The 17933-nt window shown below is 53.1% G+C and overlaps 2 protein-coding genes across 5 annotated transcripts in view; one reads left to right on the plus strand and one right to left on the minus strand.

The window, feature by feature from the left end:
- The first annotated feature begins 464 nt into the window (after positions 1 to 464).
- On the plus strand, positions 465 to 9532 carry Tmem161a (transmembrane protein 161A). Of its 4 annotated transcripts, none has more exons than XM_031340083.1 (12): positions 465 to 503; positions 2501 to 2604; positions 4711 to 4791; positions 5053 to 5150; positions 5269 to 5425; positions 5755 to 5906; positions 7077 to 7137; positions 7245 to 7388; positions 7475 to 7588; positions 7697 to 7871; positions 7977 to 8073; positions 8431 to 9532. In XM_031340083.1, the coding sequence occupies exons 1-12, from the start codon at positions 501 to 503 to the stop codon at positions 8685 to 8687; spliced, it is 1443 nt and encodes a 480-aa protein (XP_031195943.1). In that variant the 5' UTR covers positions 465 to 500; the 3' UTR covers positions 8688 to 9532. The 4 variants fall into 4 exon arrangements, with proteins under 4 accessions (XP_031195943.1, XP_031195944.1, XP_031195945.1 ...); XM_031340086.1 differs by having other exon boundaries at positions 491 to 503; positions 2557 to 2604; XM_031340084.1 differs by having other exon boundaries at positions 466 to 632; positions 2557 to 2604; positions 4711 to 5150.
- A 1684-nt stretch (positions 9533 to 11216) lies between these two features.
- Slc25a42 (solute carrier family 25 member 42) overlaps positions 11217 to 17933 on the minus strand; it is a 28329-nt gene continuing 21612 nt past the window's right edge. The window contains exons 4-8 of the mRNA XM_031340087.1: positions 16558 to 16583; positions 15970 to 16136; positions 15378 to 15494; positions 14837 to 14988; positions 11217 to 13286 (exon numbers count right to left, since the gene is read on the minus strand). Coding sequence (XP_031195947.1) covers positions 12979 to 13286; positions 14837 to 14988; positions 15378 to 15494; positions 15970 to 16136; positions 16558 to 16583 — 770 coding nt within the window. The 3' untranslated portion in view covers positions 11217 to 12978. The remainder of the gene's footprint in view (positions 13287 to 14836; positions 14989 to 15377; positions 15495 to 15969; positions 16137 to 16557; positions 16584 to 17933) is intronic.

Genomic DNA, 17933 nt, shown 5'->3' on the forward strand with positions numbered 1-17933 from the left:
ACATCCCAACACACACACACACACATCCCAACACACATACACACATCCCAACACACACACACATATCTCAACACACACACACACACACACACACACACACGCACGGACGCACGCACACACGCAGGAAAAAAAGAAAAAAAGGAAGAAAAGAAAGAAGAAAAAGACAAGAGGCAGGTGGCCTTCTGAGTTCGAGGCCAGCCTAGTCTACAGGGTGAGTTCCAGGACAGCCAGGGCTACACAGAGAAACCCTGTCTCCAAAACAAAACAAAACAAAACAAAACAAAACAAAACAAAAAAAGAAAGAAAAGACAGCTGCCTAAAAGCTCATGCTCCAGCTAGAACTACAGTTTCCAGCATGCATTGCGCACACCCACCCCGTTCTTAGCCCGATGACTGACTTCCCAGTATGCTCATCAACAGCATCCTGTCTCTAATTGGCCAAGATCCCTCAGAGCTTCCCCGCCTCCAGCCTTGTGCCAGTGTGCGCCCAGGGAGCGGACATGGTGAGCAGGCCCTCGGGGTCCCCGGGGCAGAAGACGGCCTGGCCGAGCTGAGAGGGTCCCCCAAAAGCTTGGAAGCCTCGCAGGCTATTAGAAGTGGCCTGTAGTCAGTGGTGCAGGACACAGTGGGAGGTGAAGCTAGGGCTGGTGTGGAGTGAGGGAGCTGGGACTGAAGCTGTCTGCTTTCCGACAGGGACCCATGTAGCCCAGGCTGTACTAGAACTTATTCGTAGCCTATGGGGACCTCCTGCCTCCGGAGTGCCGAGATAACAACCGTGTGCCATTATTCACGGCTTTCTGTTTTTCTTTTAAAAGACTTTTTATTTTTCATTGTTTTATTACATTTTTTATTAGGTATGAATGTTTTGTACGTGTGTCTGTGCACTGCATGTGTGTGCTGTTCTAGGAGACTAGAGGAGACCTGTAGGATTCCCTGAGAGTGGAGTTAGAAAGGGCCGTGAGCTGCCAAATGGGTGCTGAGACTTGAACCTGTGACCTCTGGAAGAGCAACCAGCACTCTTAACCACTGAGCTCTCTCTCTAGCATCCCACTCCTTTTATTTTATTTACCCATTAAAAAATTATTACAGGGGCTGGAGAGATGGCTCAACAGTTAAGAGCACCGACTGCTCTTCCAGAGGTTCTGAGTTAAACTCCCAGCAACCACATGGTGGCTTACAACCATCTGTAATGGGATGTGATGCCTGCTTCTGGTGTGTTTGAAGAGAGCAATAGTGTACTCATATACATAAATAAATAAATCTTAATAAAAAAATATTTACAAAGGGTCTTTCTTACCCATTGGTGTTGATGGGCAGTGATGGCAAAATGCCATTAATCCTAGCATTTGGGAGGCAGAGGCAGGTGGATCTCTGTGAGTTTGAAGCCAGCCTGTTCTACAGAGTGAGTTCTAGGACAGCCAGGGCTACACAGAGAAACCTGTCTCAAAAAAACAAAGCAAAACTGTACATCAGCACACCTGGCTGACAGATTATTTTTAATGACCAATTGGTTTTAATCTTGATCTGCATCTCATGTGAACTGGGTATGATGGCAGAACACCGGCAGGCAGCTGTAGTGGTACATAGTGTATATAATTAGATAATTATAGAAATGACTGCTGTGTCAGGCAGGGGAGCCTGACTTAGCTTCCTACTGGAAGTTCTGTGAAGCTATGCTCTGAATTGTGGCTGGGGTGGAGTGGAGAGCTGGCATATACTCATTTGGTAGGGTGCTCACCTAGCACAGCCAGGGCTCCACCCCTGCAGTGCACAAACTGAATGTGGGTGCATACCATCACTCCAGCACTCAGGACATGGGGACAGGAGGATCAGCAAGCAGTTCAGGGTCACCTTCAGCTACATCCTGAGATCCAGATCAGCCTGGGCTAGAGGAAATCAATCTACCTTCCTCCCTCCCTTCTTTTGTTTCTTTCTGTCTTGTCTTTTGTTTTTTGTTTTTTGTTTTGTTGTTGTTGTTGTTCTTGTTTTCAGATATTGTTACTTTCTGTAGCCCTGGCTATCCTAGAACTCATTCTGTAGACTAGGCTGGTCTCAAACTCAGGGATCTGTTTGTACCTGCTTCCCAAATGTTGGGATTATACCCATGATTAAACACCATGCCTGGCAGGAAACATCCTTTAAACAGATAGTTGGGTGTGGTGGCTCTAGCCTTTAATCCCAACATTGGTGAACCAGAGGCAGGTAGATTTCTGTAGGTTGGAGGCCAGCCTGATCTACATAGGGACAACCAGAGCTCACAAAGCAAACAAAAGTATTCAGGGAGAGGGGTTCAGGACTCTGATGGTGGAAGCAGGGGTCAGGACCAAGTTAGCTGCTGTGGATGCCTCGGACTCCGAAGACAAACTCTGGCCTCATACCCAGTCTTCTGAGAGATTCCACCAGGGCCCGAGGCTGGCCCTCCCCACCCACCCACCTTCTCTAGAAATAACCTGCGTTACTTCAGGAACGTGAGACTTTCTGACTAGAGCTGCCCCTTTAGGCGGTCCTTGGAGTGCAGCTAGTGGTGACTCTGTTCACTGCCACCCTCATGCACAGGCTGGCCCCACACTGCTCCTTCGCTCGCTGGCTGCTCTGCAACGGCAGGTAAGGCATTGTTCCACGGCTGGTGGTCCTGCCCGGGTCACCTGGTGCATGTTGCTTCTCCGTTTTTTAAAAATATTCTTCTTCTTAATTATGTGTAGGTGTGTGTCTCCACGAGTGGACTTGTGCACTCCTGTGCAGGTATCAGGGGAGGCCAGAGGCAGAGGGTTGGAGTTACAGCAGTTGTGAGCTGCCTGATGCAGGGACTGAGAACCCAGCCTGGGTCACTTGGAGGAACCCCAAGTGCTCTTAACCACTGAGCCATTGCTTCAGCCCCTGGTTGTGTGTGTGTGTTTTAAAGATTTATTTATTTTATGTATATGAGTGCACACTATAGCTGTACAAATAGTTGTGAACCTTCATCTGGTTGTTGGGAATTGACTTTTAGGACCTCTGCTCACTCTGGTCGCCCCGCTTGCTCAGTTCCTGCTCGCTCTGGCCCAAAGATTTATTTATTATTATAAATAAGTACACTGTAGCTGTCTTTAGACACACCAGAAGAGGGTGTCAGATCTCACTACAAGTGGTTGTGAGCCACTATGTGGCTGCTGGGATTTGAACTCAGGACCTTCACAAGAGGACCTGCTGAGCCATCTCTGCAGCCTGGTTTTGTGGTTTTTAGACAGAGTCTCATACTATCGCTCAGGCTGCCAGTGAAAGTATGGGAGTCCCTCTGCCTCAGCCTCCCATCCGCATTTCAAAACAGATTTCTTTCCAACTGTGTATGTCCCGTGTGTGTCTGTGCCTTTCCTAAGTGAAAGTTGCCAGATGGTTGTAGGCTGCCCAACATGGTGTCGGTACCTCAGGGTCGGGCGTGGGGTCATCTACAAGAACAGCAAGAGCTTTTAACCAACTGCTGAGCCACCTCTCTAGCCATCGACACTTTTTAAACTTTACTTTGATTTATTCTTCCTGTTGTGTGTGCAATGTTTAGGTGCCTGCCTGGCACTTGTGTAGAGTCAGGTTGTAAGGCTGTTTTTCTCTTTCCACCTTAAGTAGGCGTCAGGCATCGAACTCAGGCCACAGGCTTTTAGGCACAGTCTCTACATAGACCCGGCTGTCTTGGAACTCACTTTGTAAACCAGGCTAGCCTGAACTCACAGAGATCCATCCATCTGCCTCTGCCTTCTGAGAGCTGGGATCTAAAGCATGCACCACTATTGATGTTTTGTAATGTGGCAGCATGGTGTGGCAGGAGAGGGTGGCTTAGCAGGCCCATGAGGTACCAGCTAGACTACCAGCTAGTATAACACGAGGCATGGGGAGCGGATAAGAAGGGAGTAGAGGCAGAGAAAGAAGGGGACAGAGAAGGACCGAGAGAAAAGAGAGAAAGAAGGGAAGAAGAGAACGTGGGGAAGGGGACAAAGAGGGCATGGGAGAGAGAGACACACACACACACACCTATACCTGGCTGTTGCTAAGCTATTGGCTGTTGGGCAGAGCCTAAAAGAAATGCTAAAAACTATGCCTGATGTCATTTTTTTTTTTTTTAATTTATATGAGTACACTGTAGCTGTCTGTCTTCAGACACACCAGAAGAGGGCAGCAGATATGAGCTACTACACGGCTACTGGGAATTGAACTCAGGACCTTAGCCATCTCTCCAGCCTCATCCTTTGGTGTCTTTAAAGAACACCTTGGATCTGTCTTGACATCAGAACCCACACGCTCACTCCCCTCCTCCTGGCCTTTTGTAACCCAGCTTTCTCCTGTTCTTCCTGGTTTGGTGCCTGGCCCCTTCTGAGAATACCTTTGGAGTGGTTTCTCTTCAGAAAAATGGCTGGGGCTGCAGAGTCAGCCTACAGGGTGTCCTTGGTTCTCGAGGCCCCTGGGGCTGGATCAGTTCCCCTCATCCCATGTTCCCAGAATTACACTAGCTCTGTGTACACCCATGCACCCTGGTTCATCTTTCTATAGGGCTGCCCCCGCCCCAGCTGTGCCTCGCCCTGGCTGCCCCCTAGCTCAGGCTCTGCCCATCTTCCCCACCAACCCCAGTTCTAACCCCCGCCCCGGCTCTGCCAATGCCCAATGATCTATTTTTAAGATTAGATTCAGATTCTTTGCCTTATGCCCCTAGGCCCAGATTTCCTGACCTTTCTTCCCCCTTAGTCTGTTCCGGTACATACACCCGTCAGAGGAGGAACTGCGGGCGCTGGCAGGGAAACTGAGGCCCCGGGGCAGGAAGGAGCGGTGAGTGGCCCCCACTTTGACCCCATGGGGCTCAGGCAGGGGTATGCCCTCCTGTCCAGGCCTACCCTTCCCTCCCACTTACGGCACTGCTGGGAATGGTGGCAGCAGTCAGCATCTTGTATTCCTGGCCACTTGCTCTGGGCTGGCCCTATGTCTAGGTTGCTGCCCTCACACCTGATGTGGCTGAAGGTCTTGCCCAAGCTTTCTAGGAGATCCAGAGATGGCTACAGACCTCAGCTCTCACTGTCCCTGTGTGCTCAGGTGGGCAAATGGTCTTCATGATGAGAAGCCATTGTCAGTGCCTCGAGATGCCCATTTCCAGCTGGAGACCTGTCCCCTCACTGCTGTGGATGCCCTAGGTAACACCCAGCCCAGTACCCAGTCCCCTCCCCAGCTGCTGGGGTCATTCTGCCAGGGTGGGCTTTGGGTCGGGAGGTCCTGGAGCAGGTGGCTGAGGCTCCTATCCCTGCCCTGCAGTCCTGCGCTTCTTTCTGGAATACCAGTGGTTCGTTGACTTTGCTGTGTACTCCGTCGGTGTGTACCTCTTCACAGAAGCCTACTATTTTGTGCTGGGCCCAGTCCAGGAGACCAACATCGCTGTGTTCTGGTGCCTGCTCACTTTGGCCTTCTCTCTGTATCCTTCCTCTGGCACCCAGCATGTGGGCGAGTGGGACTCAGGCCCTGTTCCTCTAGCTTGCTGTCTATGGAGTCACCCACTGTGCCATAAACTTGTCCTAGAGTCAGAGGATGCAGGCCATCCTGGTTTTGTTTTTGTTTTTGTTTTTGTTTTTGTTTTTCAAGACAGGGTTTCTCTGTATAGCCCTGGCTGCCCTGGAACTCACTCTGTAGACCAGGCTGGCCTCGAACTCAGAAATCCACCTGCCTCTGCCTCCCAAGTGCTGGGATTAAAGGCGTGCGCCACCACTGCCTGGCTGTCCTTGGCTTTCTTAACCCCATCCCCAGGAAGGTGCTCCTCATGGTGACCCGGCCGTACTTCAGCACCAAGGAGGGCGGTGAGCGCTCAGTGTGTCTCTCCTTTGCCTTCCTCTTCCTCCTCTTGGCTATGCTGGTGCAGGTGGTGCGAGAGGACACCCTGGAGCTGGGCCTGGAGCCGGGTAGGTGTGCTTCTCTGTTGAGTCCCAGGTCACTTTCTGTTTCTTTTCTCTTTCTCTTTCTCCTTTCTCCCTCTCTCCCCCCACCCCCTGTTTGAGACTGGGACTCATTGTGGCTCTGGCTGGTCTCAAATTCACAGAGATCCTCCTGCCTCTGCCACCCAAGTCCTGGGGCTAAGATTTATCTGTTATTAATCTGTTATTACTGTTTTCAAAGATTTATTTTTATTCCATATGTGTGGGTGTTTTCCCATCATGTGTGTCTTGTGTACCAGGACTGTGCAGTACCTATAAAGGCCAGAAGAGGGCACTGGAGTTACAGCGGCTTGTGAACCGTAGTGTGGGGTGGGTGGGGGCTGGGAATGCACGCCCTGTGAAAGAGCAGTAAGGTCTCCTTACTGCTAAGGCATCTCTGTAGCCCTTGTTTTTGTTTGTTGCTTTTAAGATCTAGTATTATTTTATGTATGTGAGTGCTATATCTTCATGCACACCAGACGATGGCATTGGATCCTACAGATGGTTGTGAGCCACCATGTGGGTGCTAGGAATTGACCTCAAAACCTCTGGAAAAGCAGCTAGTGTTCTTAATCATTGAGCTTATCTCTCACCCCCGTATTTTTTTTCAAGATTTATTTAAAATTTTTATTATGTGTATGTACATGAGTGCAGGTGCTATTGGAGATTAAAGAGGGTGTTGGATACCCCAGAGCTAGAGTTACACCTGGTTGTGAACAACCCTACATAGGGATTGGGAACCAAACTTGAGTCCTCTGAAGAGCGTCCAGTGCCTTCTCCTCTGAGCTGTCTCCTTAGCCCTGGGTTCTGTTTCTTGAACAGACCTGCACAGTCTAGTCCCCTAGCAGGGCTCTGTGTGGTTCAGAGACAGGGCACCTGCACAGCACATGTGGAAGCCCTGGGATGGATCCCAGCACAGGAATATACAGGTACAATTAGAACAAGTTGTCTGGCCTGGAGCTTGGGCCAGTGGGACAGCCTCTGCAAGCCTGAGGTCCTCAGATTGCACCCATGTAAAAAATAGAAATTGGCTGCCTATCCCTGTAAACACTGGCACGGGGGAGGCAGGGACAAGGTGGATCTGGAAGCAGGAGGGCCAGTCAGCCTAGCTTTGGAAACCATAGCAATAGACACCAGTTGGTCCTCTCCTTTCCCCAGGCCTGGCCAGCATGACCCAGCACCTGGAACCTGTTCTGAAGAAGCAAGATTGGGACTGGACGTAAATCCTGGGGACTGGATCTTTGGGGGTGGGTGCAGGTAGGGGGAATATCTGAAGGCTGAATTCTGACCAGTTGTGGGTTTCCTGAGACCATCTCTTCTCTCCAGACTCCCTGTGATCAAATTGGCCATCCGCCTTGGGCTGGCGGTGCTAGGTTCGCTGCTGGGCGCCTTCCTCATTTTCCCTGGACTGAGGCTGGCCCAGACCCACCAGGACGCGCTGACCCTGTCTGCGGACCGACCACTGCTACAGTTAGGCAGGAGACCCAGGGTGGGATGGGAGTTGTGCTGGAGGTTGGGGGTCAGAAGCCTGACCCCACCGAGATGCCCGCCCCCAGGCTCCTCCTGCATACCAGCTTCCTGTCGCCCCTGTGCATCTTGTGGCTCTGGATGAAGCCTGTCGCCCGGGACTTCCTGTACCAGCCACCCACAAGGAACATGACCTTCTCTGTGTGCGTTTAGGAGGCCCTGAGGGACCTGGAGTGTCTGAGGCTGGGAAGATAGTGTCCTGGGGAAGGAGGGCTCACTTAGACTCCCTGCCTGCCTCACTCTTGTTGCAGACCGTCAGAAGGGGTTTTCGACTCTCTGCGCCTCTGGGTGCTGGTGGCGCTGTGCCTGTTGCGGCTGGCAGTGACTCGGCCACACCTGCAGGCCTACCTGTGCCTGGCCAAGGCTCGAGTGGAGCAGCTGCGCAAGGAGGCTGGCCGTATTGAGGCCCGCGAAATCCAGCAGCGGGTATGCACCCCAGGTGGGATGGTCCGGGCGCTAAGGGGGCCTGGTCTCAGGGTCTCTGCCCTGGGAAGACCACCCCTCAACAGCCCCTACTGCCTCCCCCGTCAGGTGGTCCGGGTCTACTGCTATGTGACCGTGGTGAGCCTGCAGTACCTGACGCCGCTCATTCTCACTCTACACTGCACACTGCTGCTTAAGACCCTGGGTGAGGGGCTGGTGGGAAAGAACGTGGGACCAGAGGTGGGGCCAGGTCTGATAAGGGTGGGATCTTCAGATAAAAGCAGGGGTGGGGTGGGAGGTTCTTGTGTGAGGGCAAGGTTGGCAAGTAGAGGTGGGGACATAGCCTGGTAAGGGTGGGACCAGCAGATAAAAGTGAGGGCAGGGTTTGGGAAAAGCTACAGTTAAGACCTATAGGCGGGGAGGTCGGAGACAGGGCCGACAGACTGGGGAGGATGGAGGCCCTCTAAGGCCCGGGGTGTAACCTACGTGTGGGCGGGGCATGAGAGCCTCTAGACTCCCACCATTATGTCTCCACCTATAATTCCCTTCTTCACTCTTGCAGGCGGCTACTCATGGGCCCTGAGCTCTACTCCTCCCCCGCTGGCCCCATCCCAGCCCTCAGAGGTTTTGATCCCTGTAGACCCTGCAGGAGATGAAGCCCAGCAGACTGTGTCCCAGGTCGCAGGGATCCTGGGTGGCCTGCTCACGCCCCTCTTCCTCCGAGGCGTGCTGGCCTACATCATCTGGTGGACCGCTGCCTGCCAGCTGCTCTCCAGCCTCTTCGGCCTCTACTTCCACCAGCACCTGACAGCCTCTTAGCACGAAGGCACGAGGCTCTGGCATCTGAGTCCTGCCCATCAGGACCAGGACCGTCCCCTGTGTGTGTGCCTCGGTGCCCCTAGATAACCCAAGTTGGTGTGGGGATTCCCTACCATCTCTCTCACCTCAGTGCCTAGATCATGAACCCCTTGAAGCAGTCTCCTCTGGGCCATGGTCCCCAAGTGTGTGTGTGGGGGGGGGGCACTTTTTACAAATATCCCAGAGACTGGGGGGATGAGCAGCGGAGACCTGGATAGTGAGAGGGGCCTGGGAGAGATTGGTACTAGGAAGGAGTGGAAATCTGGAGGTCAGAGGTGGCTAGGAGAGAGCTAGGGGTGGGACTCTGGCTCAGCATCCACATAGCCCTGGCGTCTGTCACTATCACCAGGAGGGAGAGACAAGAGTCTCCATGCTTGTCTCCCCAGCACACTTGGGAAGTTGAGGCAGGAGGGTTAGCCTAGACTAGTAACAAGACTGTCTGTAGAACAAGAAAAAAAAAAAAAGGGAAGGTGTGAGAGGGGAGAGACTGTCACCATCCTCCAAAGCTGTGAGGATGGCTGCTGTATTTTGAGGCCTTGGTGAGTAAGGGTCACCTCCAAACTCCAAAGTCGTCCTTTTGCTATGACTTTTTTTTTGGGGGGGGGGGGTTGATTGCTATGACTTAGTGTGTGTACATGTGTATTTATGAGCTATGCATGACCCTCCTACATATGTAAAATGTGTATTGAGAATAAAAAAAGGAGGGCTCTTGCAATGCTGCCTTGCTGTTGCCGGTGTGGTCTGGCCCAGCCATGTTCAAGAGCTGGTGCTCAGTTATTGCCTTGAGCCTCGGTGTCTCATTCTGGGGAGAAGACGCCTGGTCTCTTGTCCAAGAGGACTTTGGAGCATGACTGCCTGTGTGCTTGTGAACGCAGGTGCTATGACACAGTAGGTCCATGTGTGAGAGCGGGGATCAGAGGACAACTTAGCATGCAGATCCTAGCCTTCTACCTTGAGACAGGGTCTCTTGTTTACCCCCGAATCCCTCAGGTTGGCTGTCCAACAGGCTTCAGGGAGTCTCCGGTTTCCACTTTCTATCTTGCAGTAAGAGTGCCAGGATTGGGCCAGTGGTGGCACACGCCTTTAATCCCAGAACTTGGGAGGCAGAGGCAGGTGGATTTCTGAGTTCGAGGCCAGCCTGGTCTACAGAGTGAGTTCCAGGACAGACAGGACTACACAGAGAAACCCTGTCTTGAAAAACCAAAAAAAAAAAAAAAAAAAAAGTACTAGGATTATAGACTTGTGCTACTGTCCTACTTTAGGCTCTGGGGACTTGAACTCAGGTCTTCATGACTGCAGCAAGTATGGCTGGTGTGTGTGTGTATGTGTGTGTGTGTGTGTGTGTGTGTGTGTGTGGTATGTGTGTGTATGTGGTATGAATCAACAGGATTTCCTCGAAGGTCTATCTGGAGTTTCTCTGCCTCCCAAACTGACCCTTACAAGGGCTGTAGGAGCTTATGGAAGTCCCATGGGAATCAGGGATGGGCAAGGAAAGAGTGATGCCCATGCTGGAAAGCAAGGCTCTGCTCTGTGGACTTCAAAGTGTAGGGGCACACACGTCACAGGGTCCAGCCTCCCCCAGACACTTGACTGAGGGCTGATTGGAGCCTGGGCTGTGTTCCAGAGCAAGGTCCCTAGGCTTCTGGTCGATGCCCATTTGCTGAGCATGATAGCACAAAGCTGATGACTTCAGAGGTAAGTGGGCCAGCCAGAGCTAAGAACTAGAAGGCAGCCTGGATTATATATCTCAGATATGGTAAATAAACCTGAGGCATGTTGTTAGCAGATTTAGCTACGTGGTTACTATATTCCTGGACCGTTGTCTTTTTTTGTACTGGCAAAGGAATCCAGGGCCCTTTGTATAGTAAGTGCCCCAGAGCCATGCCCCCAGCCCCTCACTGGGGAATTCTATCTAGGCTAGGACTCTACTGCCCCAGTCTAATTCTCCATCTTTGGGCATCAATTTCATCCCCAGTAGCCTGTGTCACATTTACATCTATGAACAGAAAGATGCACAGAACGCTTGGACAACACACCTGCAATCCTCGGCTCCCTTTCACAAGGATAGCCAGGGGGCTGGAGAGATGGCCCAGCAGTGAAGAGCTGGCTGCTCTTGCTGATGACCCAGCTGTGCGAGTACCCCAATATAGTAGCTGGTGATCGTCTGTAAGTCTAGACTAAGGATCTGCTGGCCTTCTCAGGCACTAGGCATGCAGTTATGCCTTCCTGCAGGCAAAGCACCCATACACAAAATGCCTTTTTTTAAGTACCAAATAGTGGCCATGTGGTGGTGGTGTACACCTCTAATCCCAGCACTTGGGAGGCAGAACAGAGAGGCCAGCCTGGTCTACAGAGCAAGTTCCAGGACAGCCAGGGCCATGCTGAGAAATTAAAAACAAAAGTGTTAAGTAGCTTCGTCCTGTTTTGGGGCTGAAGTTCACAGAATGGGGATGTGGGGGAGAGCCAGAGCTGAAGAAGTGAGAAGCAGGAGTTATTTAAATTTTTATTAAATATACTCTGTTGGCACAAATCTTCAAAATATATAAACATTATATATAAACAAAGTGACTTCATGGCATCAAAATAGAACTCCAGACTGGACAGCGACCGTGGAGGAGGGAGCCACAGAGGCAGAGCTCCCAAGCCAGAGCTACTGGGGGCTATGTGGGGAAGCAAGAAGATCAAGGACCCATGACACCCTCACTTCTCCTGCCCAGCTGGTTGCCTGATGCAGGGCTTTAGCCAACCATCTACATGGTGCAACCTGCTGGGGTGACTCAGGAGCCTCCTGCTGTGGGGTACCCAGCCTCTCCATCTCAATATGGGGCCAGGCAGGGAAGAGAGTGGGCAGTACACTTACAAGAGGGCAGTCCCTCTCAGCCACCAGAAGCTGCTGGGTTGCCTGGGGACATGGTGGGGATGGCCCATCACCACCCGCTGAGGCAGAGAGATGGCCAAGCATCACAGGCACAAGGTAAGAAATACAGAACGAGCAAAGACTGCAGCAAGAACTGCCGATGCCCAGGGGTCGAGCCACCCTGCTCAGGTCCTGCGTGTGAGACGGCTCCCATCCAGCTGTGGGAATCAACACCCAGATCGCCTCTGAGTCAGACCCACATCGCACAGGGAGGGCGGGGTTTTATGTGCAGACCTGGGGCAGGATAAGTTGAGAACTAGAAACTAAAGGCAGGAGGATTGCTGTAAGTTGGAGGCTAGCCAAGATAACACTGAGGAACAGGATAGCCAGGGCTTCTGGCTGGGACTGTCTCAAAGACCCTAAATCAAGAACCCTGGACACCAGGGAAGGCAAGAGTTTCCTGTGACACCTAGGGAACCCAAGGGGGTTTCTCCTTGAGTCAGCTGGCTGGTGGTTCCTGGATACCCTGGCCTTTCCCTACTCCCCAAGCCATGGATACATCTGTACTCACTCACATAGGAAAAGCTACCCATCTTGGGGCTTCATGTGACCTGGCTGAATGACAGCCCCAATGGGTACTGGAGCCCCACAGAAGGCAGTTTCAAGAGCTTGAGCCCCACCTCCATGGGTGCTGGGCATATGAGAGGCTCTGGGCCTGCATTTGGGCCTGACTGGTGTACTTCAGGAGACACCCCAGGTCAGTGACACCCACATGGGCATTTTCAGTGGGGTCTGAACTTGAACCCCCTGCCTGGTGGCCATGGGGCCTCCTGGAAAGGTACAAGCCAGGTAGTTGGCAACGGTCAGATGCAGCCCTCAGGAATGGGATGGACACAGTGCTCTGGGGAGAAAGCTATGTGGGCAAGAGCAGCCATCTGTCACCTGGGAGAGGATGGGCAGGCATGGTGGAGGACACAGGTACAGCCACCACTGAGCAAGTTGTGATCCTCCAGTGTGTGGCTTTAAAGGAAGAGTCATCACATCTGTAGGCCAGGCACAGTCATAGCAAGAGGGCATGGGCTCCAAGTCCGGTGTGCCAGTGGGCACTAGAATCAGCAGCAGGTCAGAGGACAAAGGGCCAAGAAGTGCAACTGACCCATTAGGAGCCTCTGGGTGATGCCTCAGGAGACTCACCAGCCAATAGCAAGGGACTGAAGGGGGACAGCCAAGATCCATCATCACAATGTCATACCCTGAGGGCCAGCACTTCACTACGGGCCCACAGCCCCAAGCCAGGTCCCGCCCTCCTGCCCATCCTCAAGGTACCACCACAGGGCTGCCAGCACACAGCTGCACACCCCTGATCTGCAGCTCACCATCCACTGCTGTGTTAGCCTAGCTCTGCAGCCGGCGCAGCAAGATCTGCATGAGGTCGAAAGTGGTGAAGCTGATCCCCACGGCAATCGGGCCCTTCAGCCAGTTCATGCTCAGGCCCTTGTAGAGGCCCCGCACCGCGCCCTCCTCACGTACAATGGAGCGTAGCGTGCTCAGGATGGAGCCGTGCTGGTGGCCTGTGACACCTGCTGTCTGCATGCGCCGCCGCACCACGTCCAGAGGGTAGGAGGCCGACTGCCCGATAAGGCCAGCACAGGCCCCGAAGACCATGCGCTCAAAGGGGTAGGGCTGCGGGCGGCCACTGTACTCTGCAGGGCAGAGGGCACATGAGTGCCATATTTGAAGAAATTAATGCCCTACTTCCTGGATACCCCTTCTTAATTTTGATGCTGGGAATGGGACCCAAGGGCTCGTGCATGCAAGATCAATGCTCTGACCATTGACCACACCCTAGCCTAACATAACCCACACTTTGCAAAGTGAGACTTACAATGTGGCCCAGGCTACCTGTGCAGCAGTCCCTCCTTAACTATGGGGGTACAGGTTCCCATCCTGCAGTTTTCAGTGCCCCATCATCTGTGGGGGTGAACCCTAAGATTCTTCATGGATGCCTGAACCCTTAGAGTACAGGGCTATACAGTCAGTGTCCTCCTACATGGAGGACATGCCTCCGCCTGACTTCAGTAAGCTAATGAGGCCTGCAGCGATGTGCAGGGACAGCTGTGTGAATGTAGTCTCCATCTTAGTAGTCTACCTGCTGGGGACTTCGGGGCATCTACTGCTCCATCTAGAGCACTAGCACAGCCCATACCACAGGGAAAGAACAGACAAGCATGCTGATGTGGATTCTCAGATCATGGTGGCCAGGGATCAACAACCACCTGGTGCAGTGCAGGTACAGCACAGGCTCAAGGAACCTCTGATGACAGGTTCTATTGTCAGTTGGTGTTCTGTGACAAGAATGTCACTGGCTAGCCCAGGCTGGCCTCCTGAGTGGGATGGCAGGCATGAGCCAGCACACCCACAGACTGAAAGGGTCTCAGCACTTTGCACATGCTGTGTACAGGCTTTCTTCTTGTCACTGTTGCCAGCTGAACGCAGTGTAACAACTGTGTGCACAGCATCTCCGCGTCCAGGCAGCCTGCCTTCCTGCCAAGGGCGAGCTTTGGGGAAGCAGTCAGGCTCTCTGCCTGACTGGGGGCAAGCACTATGCCACTGGACAGAAGAGATGCAGGCACCATGGATTAGGAGTCCTTGAGGGTCCACGACACCGTCTACAAGGATAGGCTACTATCTTTCCAACCAACTGAGTGTTTGATACATGGTCTTGTTAGGTAGCACAGGCTAGCTTTGAGCCTATAGCAATCCTCCTGCCTCATTCTCCCACCACTTCTGGATTCTGAAGCTATCTCTGGAGTGCTGCCCATAGTCCCAGAGAGACGCCTCAACTTCTCTAGATCATTACTCTTTAACGAAACACTGGGGGCTGGGGCTGCTGCCTGGCTGCAGGGTGCTCCTCTCCAATACAAGAGACCCTGGGTTTCATCCCTAGCACCTCATATATGTGAGAGGCAGGCCTGTGACCCAGTGTTGGAGATGGGAGAGTGGGGCACAGTTTAAGGTCTTGCCCGGCTACAAGGTGAACTTGAGGCCACCCTGTACTCCCTCTCTAAATAAGTGAATGAAGATGAATGGACACATGAAAGGTTACAGTCCAAGCTCCTGGGTTCCACTGGACAGAGGATGTCTTTGAGTTGGGCTCTGGACCCCTGCCTGACATCCTGTGTGGCTCTGGATGATGTAGGCTCCACAGGGACAGTTCCCTGAGGTCCCATCTCTTCTCTCCATCTCTCCTTACCTCGGTGCAGGCTCTTCAATGACTCATACGTAAAGAAGCTGAGTCCCGCATAGGGAATGACACCCAGCACAGTGGGTGTGAACCCGAAATAGAGGGTCTTCAGTCCTTCCTCTCTCGAGATTCGGATGAATACGTGAAAGATGTTGCTGTACCTACGAGGACCATGTGACAGGGCTTGGTGCCTGCACCCCATCACTCCTCCTGTCCAGGACAAAGTGAGGGACTCCATGGAGATGGCACCCCCTGCCCGGCCTCCCACAATTCAGTCACTTGGCTGGCCCCAGGGCCATGTGCATGTGCCAAGCAAGTGTCCTACTCATGAACTGCTAAGTACCCCAGGTTGGCCTCAAACTCTTAGAGATCCAACTGCCTTCCTGAGTGCTGGGATTAATTGTACCCGACTATGGCCCGGCTACCCTTAAGTATTTTGTGTAGAACAAATGATACTTTCTGGAGCCCTGCAGAATCTCACATATAGGACGGGTCCCTAGCAAGCACCCCACCTTCAGCAGCACCAGCATGGACCCTGTAGTAGACTCACATCTCCTTGGGCGTCACAGCCATCCTTGCTCTGACCAGGTCCAAAGGGTATGTGAGGGAAGCTGCAGTGGTTCCTGCCAAGGCACCAGCCAGGAGGCGTGGCCATGGGGGCAGGGCTCTGTGGACAGGCAGAATATGTTGAGACCTATGTAGGAGCAGTGGACGCCCACACCTCAGTCTGGGGGACCTGGAGCAACCCAAGACCCAAGAGGGTTCCAAGTGGCTGAACTTATGGGGTCTCTTAGGCCAATATCAAATGTAACCTCGTCTCCCTCCCCATCTGCAATAGTGGGATATCTTCCCTGAGGCTGGGGCTACATGGTGCCCTGCACCCTTGGGAATCAGATCTCTGCAGAGGCACAAGCGAATGAGAGTTGAGGAAACATCACAGGGCAGTGACTGAGGGGAAGGGATAGAGGGTCGGGTGAAAGAGTAAGGAGTGGAGCTGTGGTCCCTCCTGGAGGGAGGGTGAGTGAGGGCCGGAGCCTGGGTAAAGAAGGCAATGCATCAGGAGCCCAAAGAGGGTGTGTGGGATGGATGGGGCCCTGTGGGGAGGGGCAGGACCAGATGGGCAGGGAACCAGCAGGCCTCACTCTCCATAAAAGCCATAGTAGTGGCCCAGGATGCGCTTGTATTCCTCGTGTGCGCTGAACTGGATAGCTGCGTAAGGAATCACTCGCACCATGGTGGCTGAGTTCCCGCGCCATAGGCTGAGGAAGCCCTCGTTGAGGTAGGTGAAGTAGAGGAGCCGGAAAGCCTCCTGGGGAAGACAGCGAGTCAGCGCCTCTTTGCCACCACCAGCCCTGAACACACCATGCAGGCAGAGAGGGTGGGTGGTGGAGCGCCCCTGCACCAAGCCTGCTCAGCTAGTAGCAGCCTAAGCTGTGATCAGCCACGCCTCCTGCACTCTGTTCTCAGTCCCCCTCAAAGGCTGGATGCTGATGATTGACAGAAACAGGGGCGGGGCTGTAAGGTTGGTACAGGCCACATGGCTGTTGGTCTAAGCATTCTAGTTTAAAGGTAAAGCACACAGAAAGGTAGACTGTGAAGTCCTACCCAACAGGTGTGTTAGGGTGGCAGGGCAGTAGTCTCAAATGTCCCAGGAAACCCGTGCATAAAGGTGTCCTTGGAAACCTGCTTCCCCAGACTGCCCAGTCCTCCCAGTCCCTCTAGCAGCTCACCTTGGCAGAAAATCTTTTTGAAGACACTGGAACAAACAAAACAAAGAGACCATGAGATGTGACTGTCAAGCTCCTGGGTCAGCAGCCCTGGTCCCAGGGCCCTGGGGCCTGACCTGTGCTTGGGGCTGGGTGTGAGCAGTAGACAGGAATACACTGGGTAGAGGACCTTGCCTAGGCCGCCTCATCCGCTCTTCCCCAGGAAGGGCAGTGGGGCTGAGGGGCTGAGTATTGTGGACACTTGGGAGGGACTCCAGTTTACTGACCCTGCTGCCAGCAAACCTGGGCCTCATCAGAACAAGTCCCAAGGCTGTCTGGGTCTGCCCTCTGTTCCCCAGACCCCGTCCCAGCATAGGTGCACTAGTACTCTGTGGTACCAAGGCTTGCCTCGCTCCACACTCCATGATGCCTTCCATCCTATAAGAGGCAGAGGGCTGAGCTATGTAGGCCAGAAGGGTTTGAGGGTGAGGAGAGCATTCGGTGTGGCCAGTGGACAGCACCACCCCAACCTGTGTGAAGCCTGAGTACTTCTCTAGCCCTCAACAGGAAATCGACACCCAGGGCCTGGTGCCACAGCTGTGCTCAGTTAGCAGGTGACACGAACTGTGGCTGCATACCGAGGCACAGTACCAGTGGATAGCCCCCTCTCCCAACAGCAGAAGGAGGCTGCCACCATTTGACCATCAATAGGAGGCTTAGCCTTACTCAGGCTTAGCTGGCTGGACACAGTTTAGCACCCAGCGTGGGACATGGGCTCTAGGCTATATCCCCCAAATTACATCCACATCCTCAGGGGGTCTCTGGGAAGGTGACTGGGTTTGGGAAAAAAGACTTTGTGGGTGTGGCAGGCTCAAGGTGCTGGAAGGTGCCCTGCAGCAGTGCCTAGTATCTCTGAAGAACACAGGGTGTGGTAGCAAACACAAGTGACCCCACAAAGAGACATGAGGTATCGTGCCCCATCTCTGCAGTAATCCTTGGCCTGCACTCCTTTGTCCCTTTCCGAGCCAAAGTGACCATCAATCCCTTCACCTACCCCTCATCCTCCACGCCCCACCCACCCACCCCCGCAGATGCTGGCCTTGGGAGCAGATGAAAGGCAGTCTAGTCTATCCTAGCCTTCTTGTGGCCATAACTTGCCCTCCATCCCCTGATTAATAACTAGCATTTCTCCCGTGCAGACAGCTCCTGCCCTTGAAGGAGGTGAGCCAATATCCTTGAAGTAACAAAAGGCCACTCTTGGACTATGGGAAAGAGGCAATTCAGTGTTCCCAGACAGCTGCGACCAGTTTGTAAAATACACTAGCTTCTGATAATAAATGAGTTACTTCTTCCTAGGTCAGGAAGGCCCCTTTCCAGCTGCACAGTTCTGCTGCCCACCC

Source organism: Mastomys coucha, unplaced genomic scaffold, assembly GCF_008632895.1.
Source record: "Mastomys coucha isolate ucsf_1 unplaced genomic scaffold, UCSF_Mcou_1 pScaffold22, whole genome shotgun sequence".
Taxonomy (NCBI): domain Eukaryota; kingdom Metazoa; phylum Chordata; class Mammalia; order Rodentia; family Muridae; genus Mastomys; species Mastomys coucha.

Coding starts and splice junctions, on each gene's coding strand:
- Tmem161a (XM_031340083.1), top strand. Junction 5,151..5,268: donor CACTGCTGTGGATGCCCTAG/GTAACACCCAGC, acceptor CCTGCCCTGCAG/TCCTGCGCTTCTTTCTGGAA. Junction 5,426..5,754: donor CTCACTTTGGCCTTCTCTCT/GTATCCTTCCTC, acceptor CCCCATCCCCAG/GAAGGTGCTCCTCATGGTGA.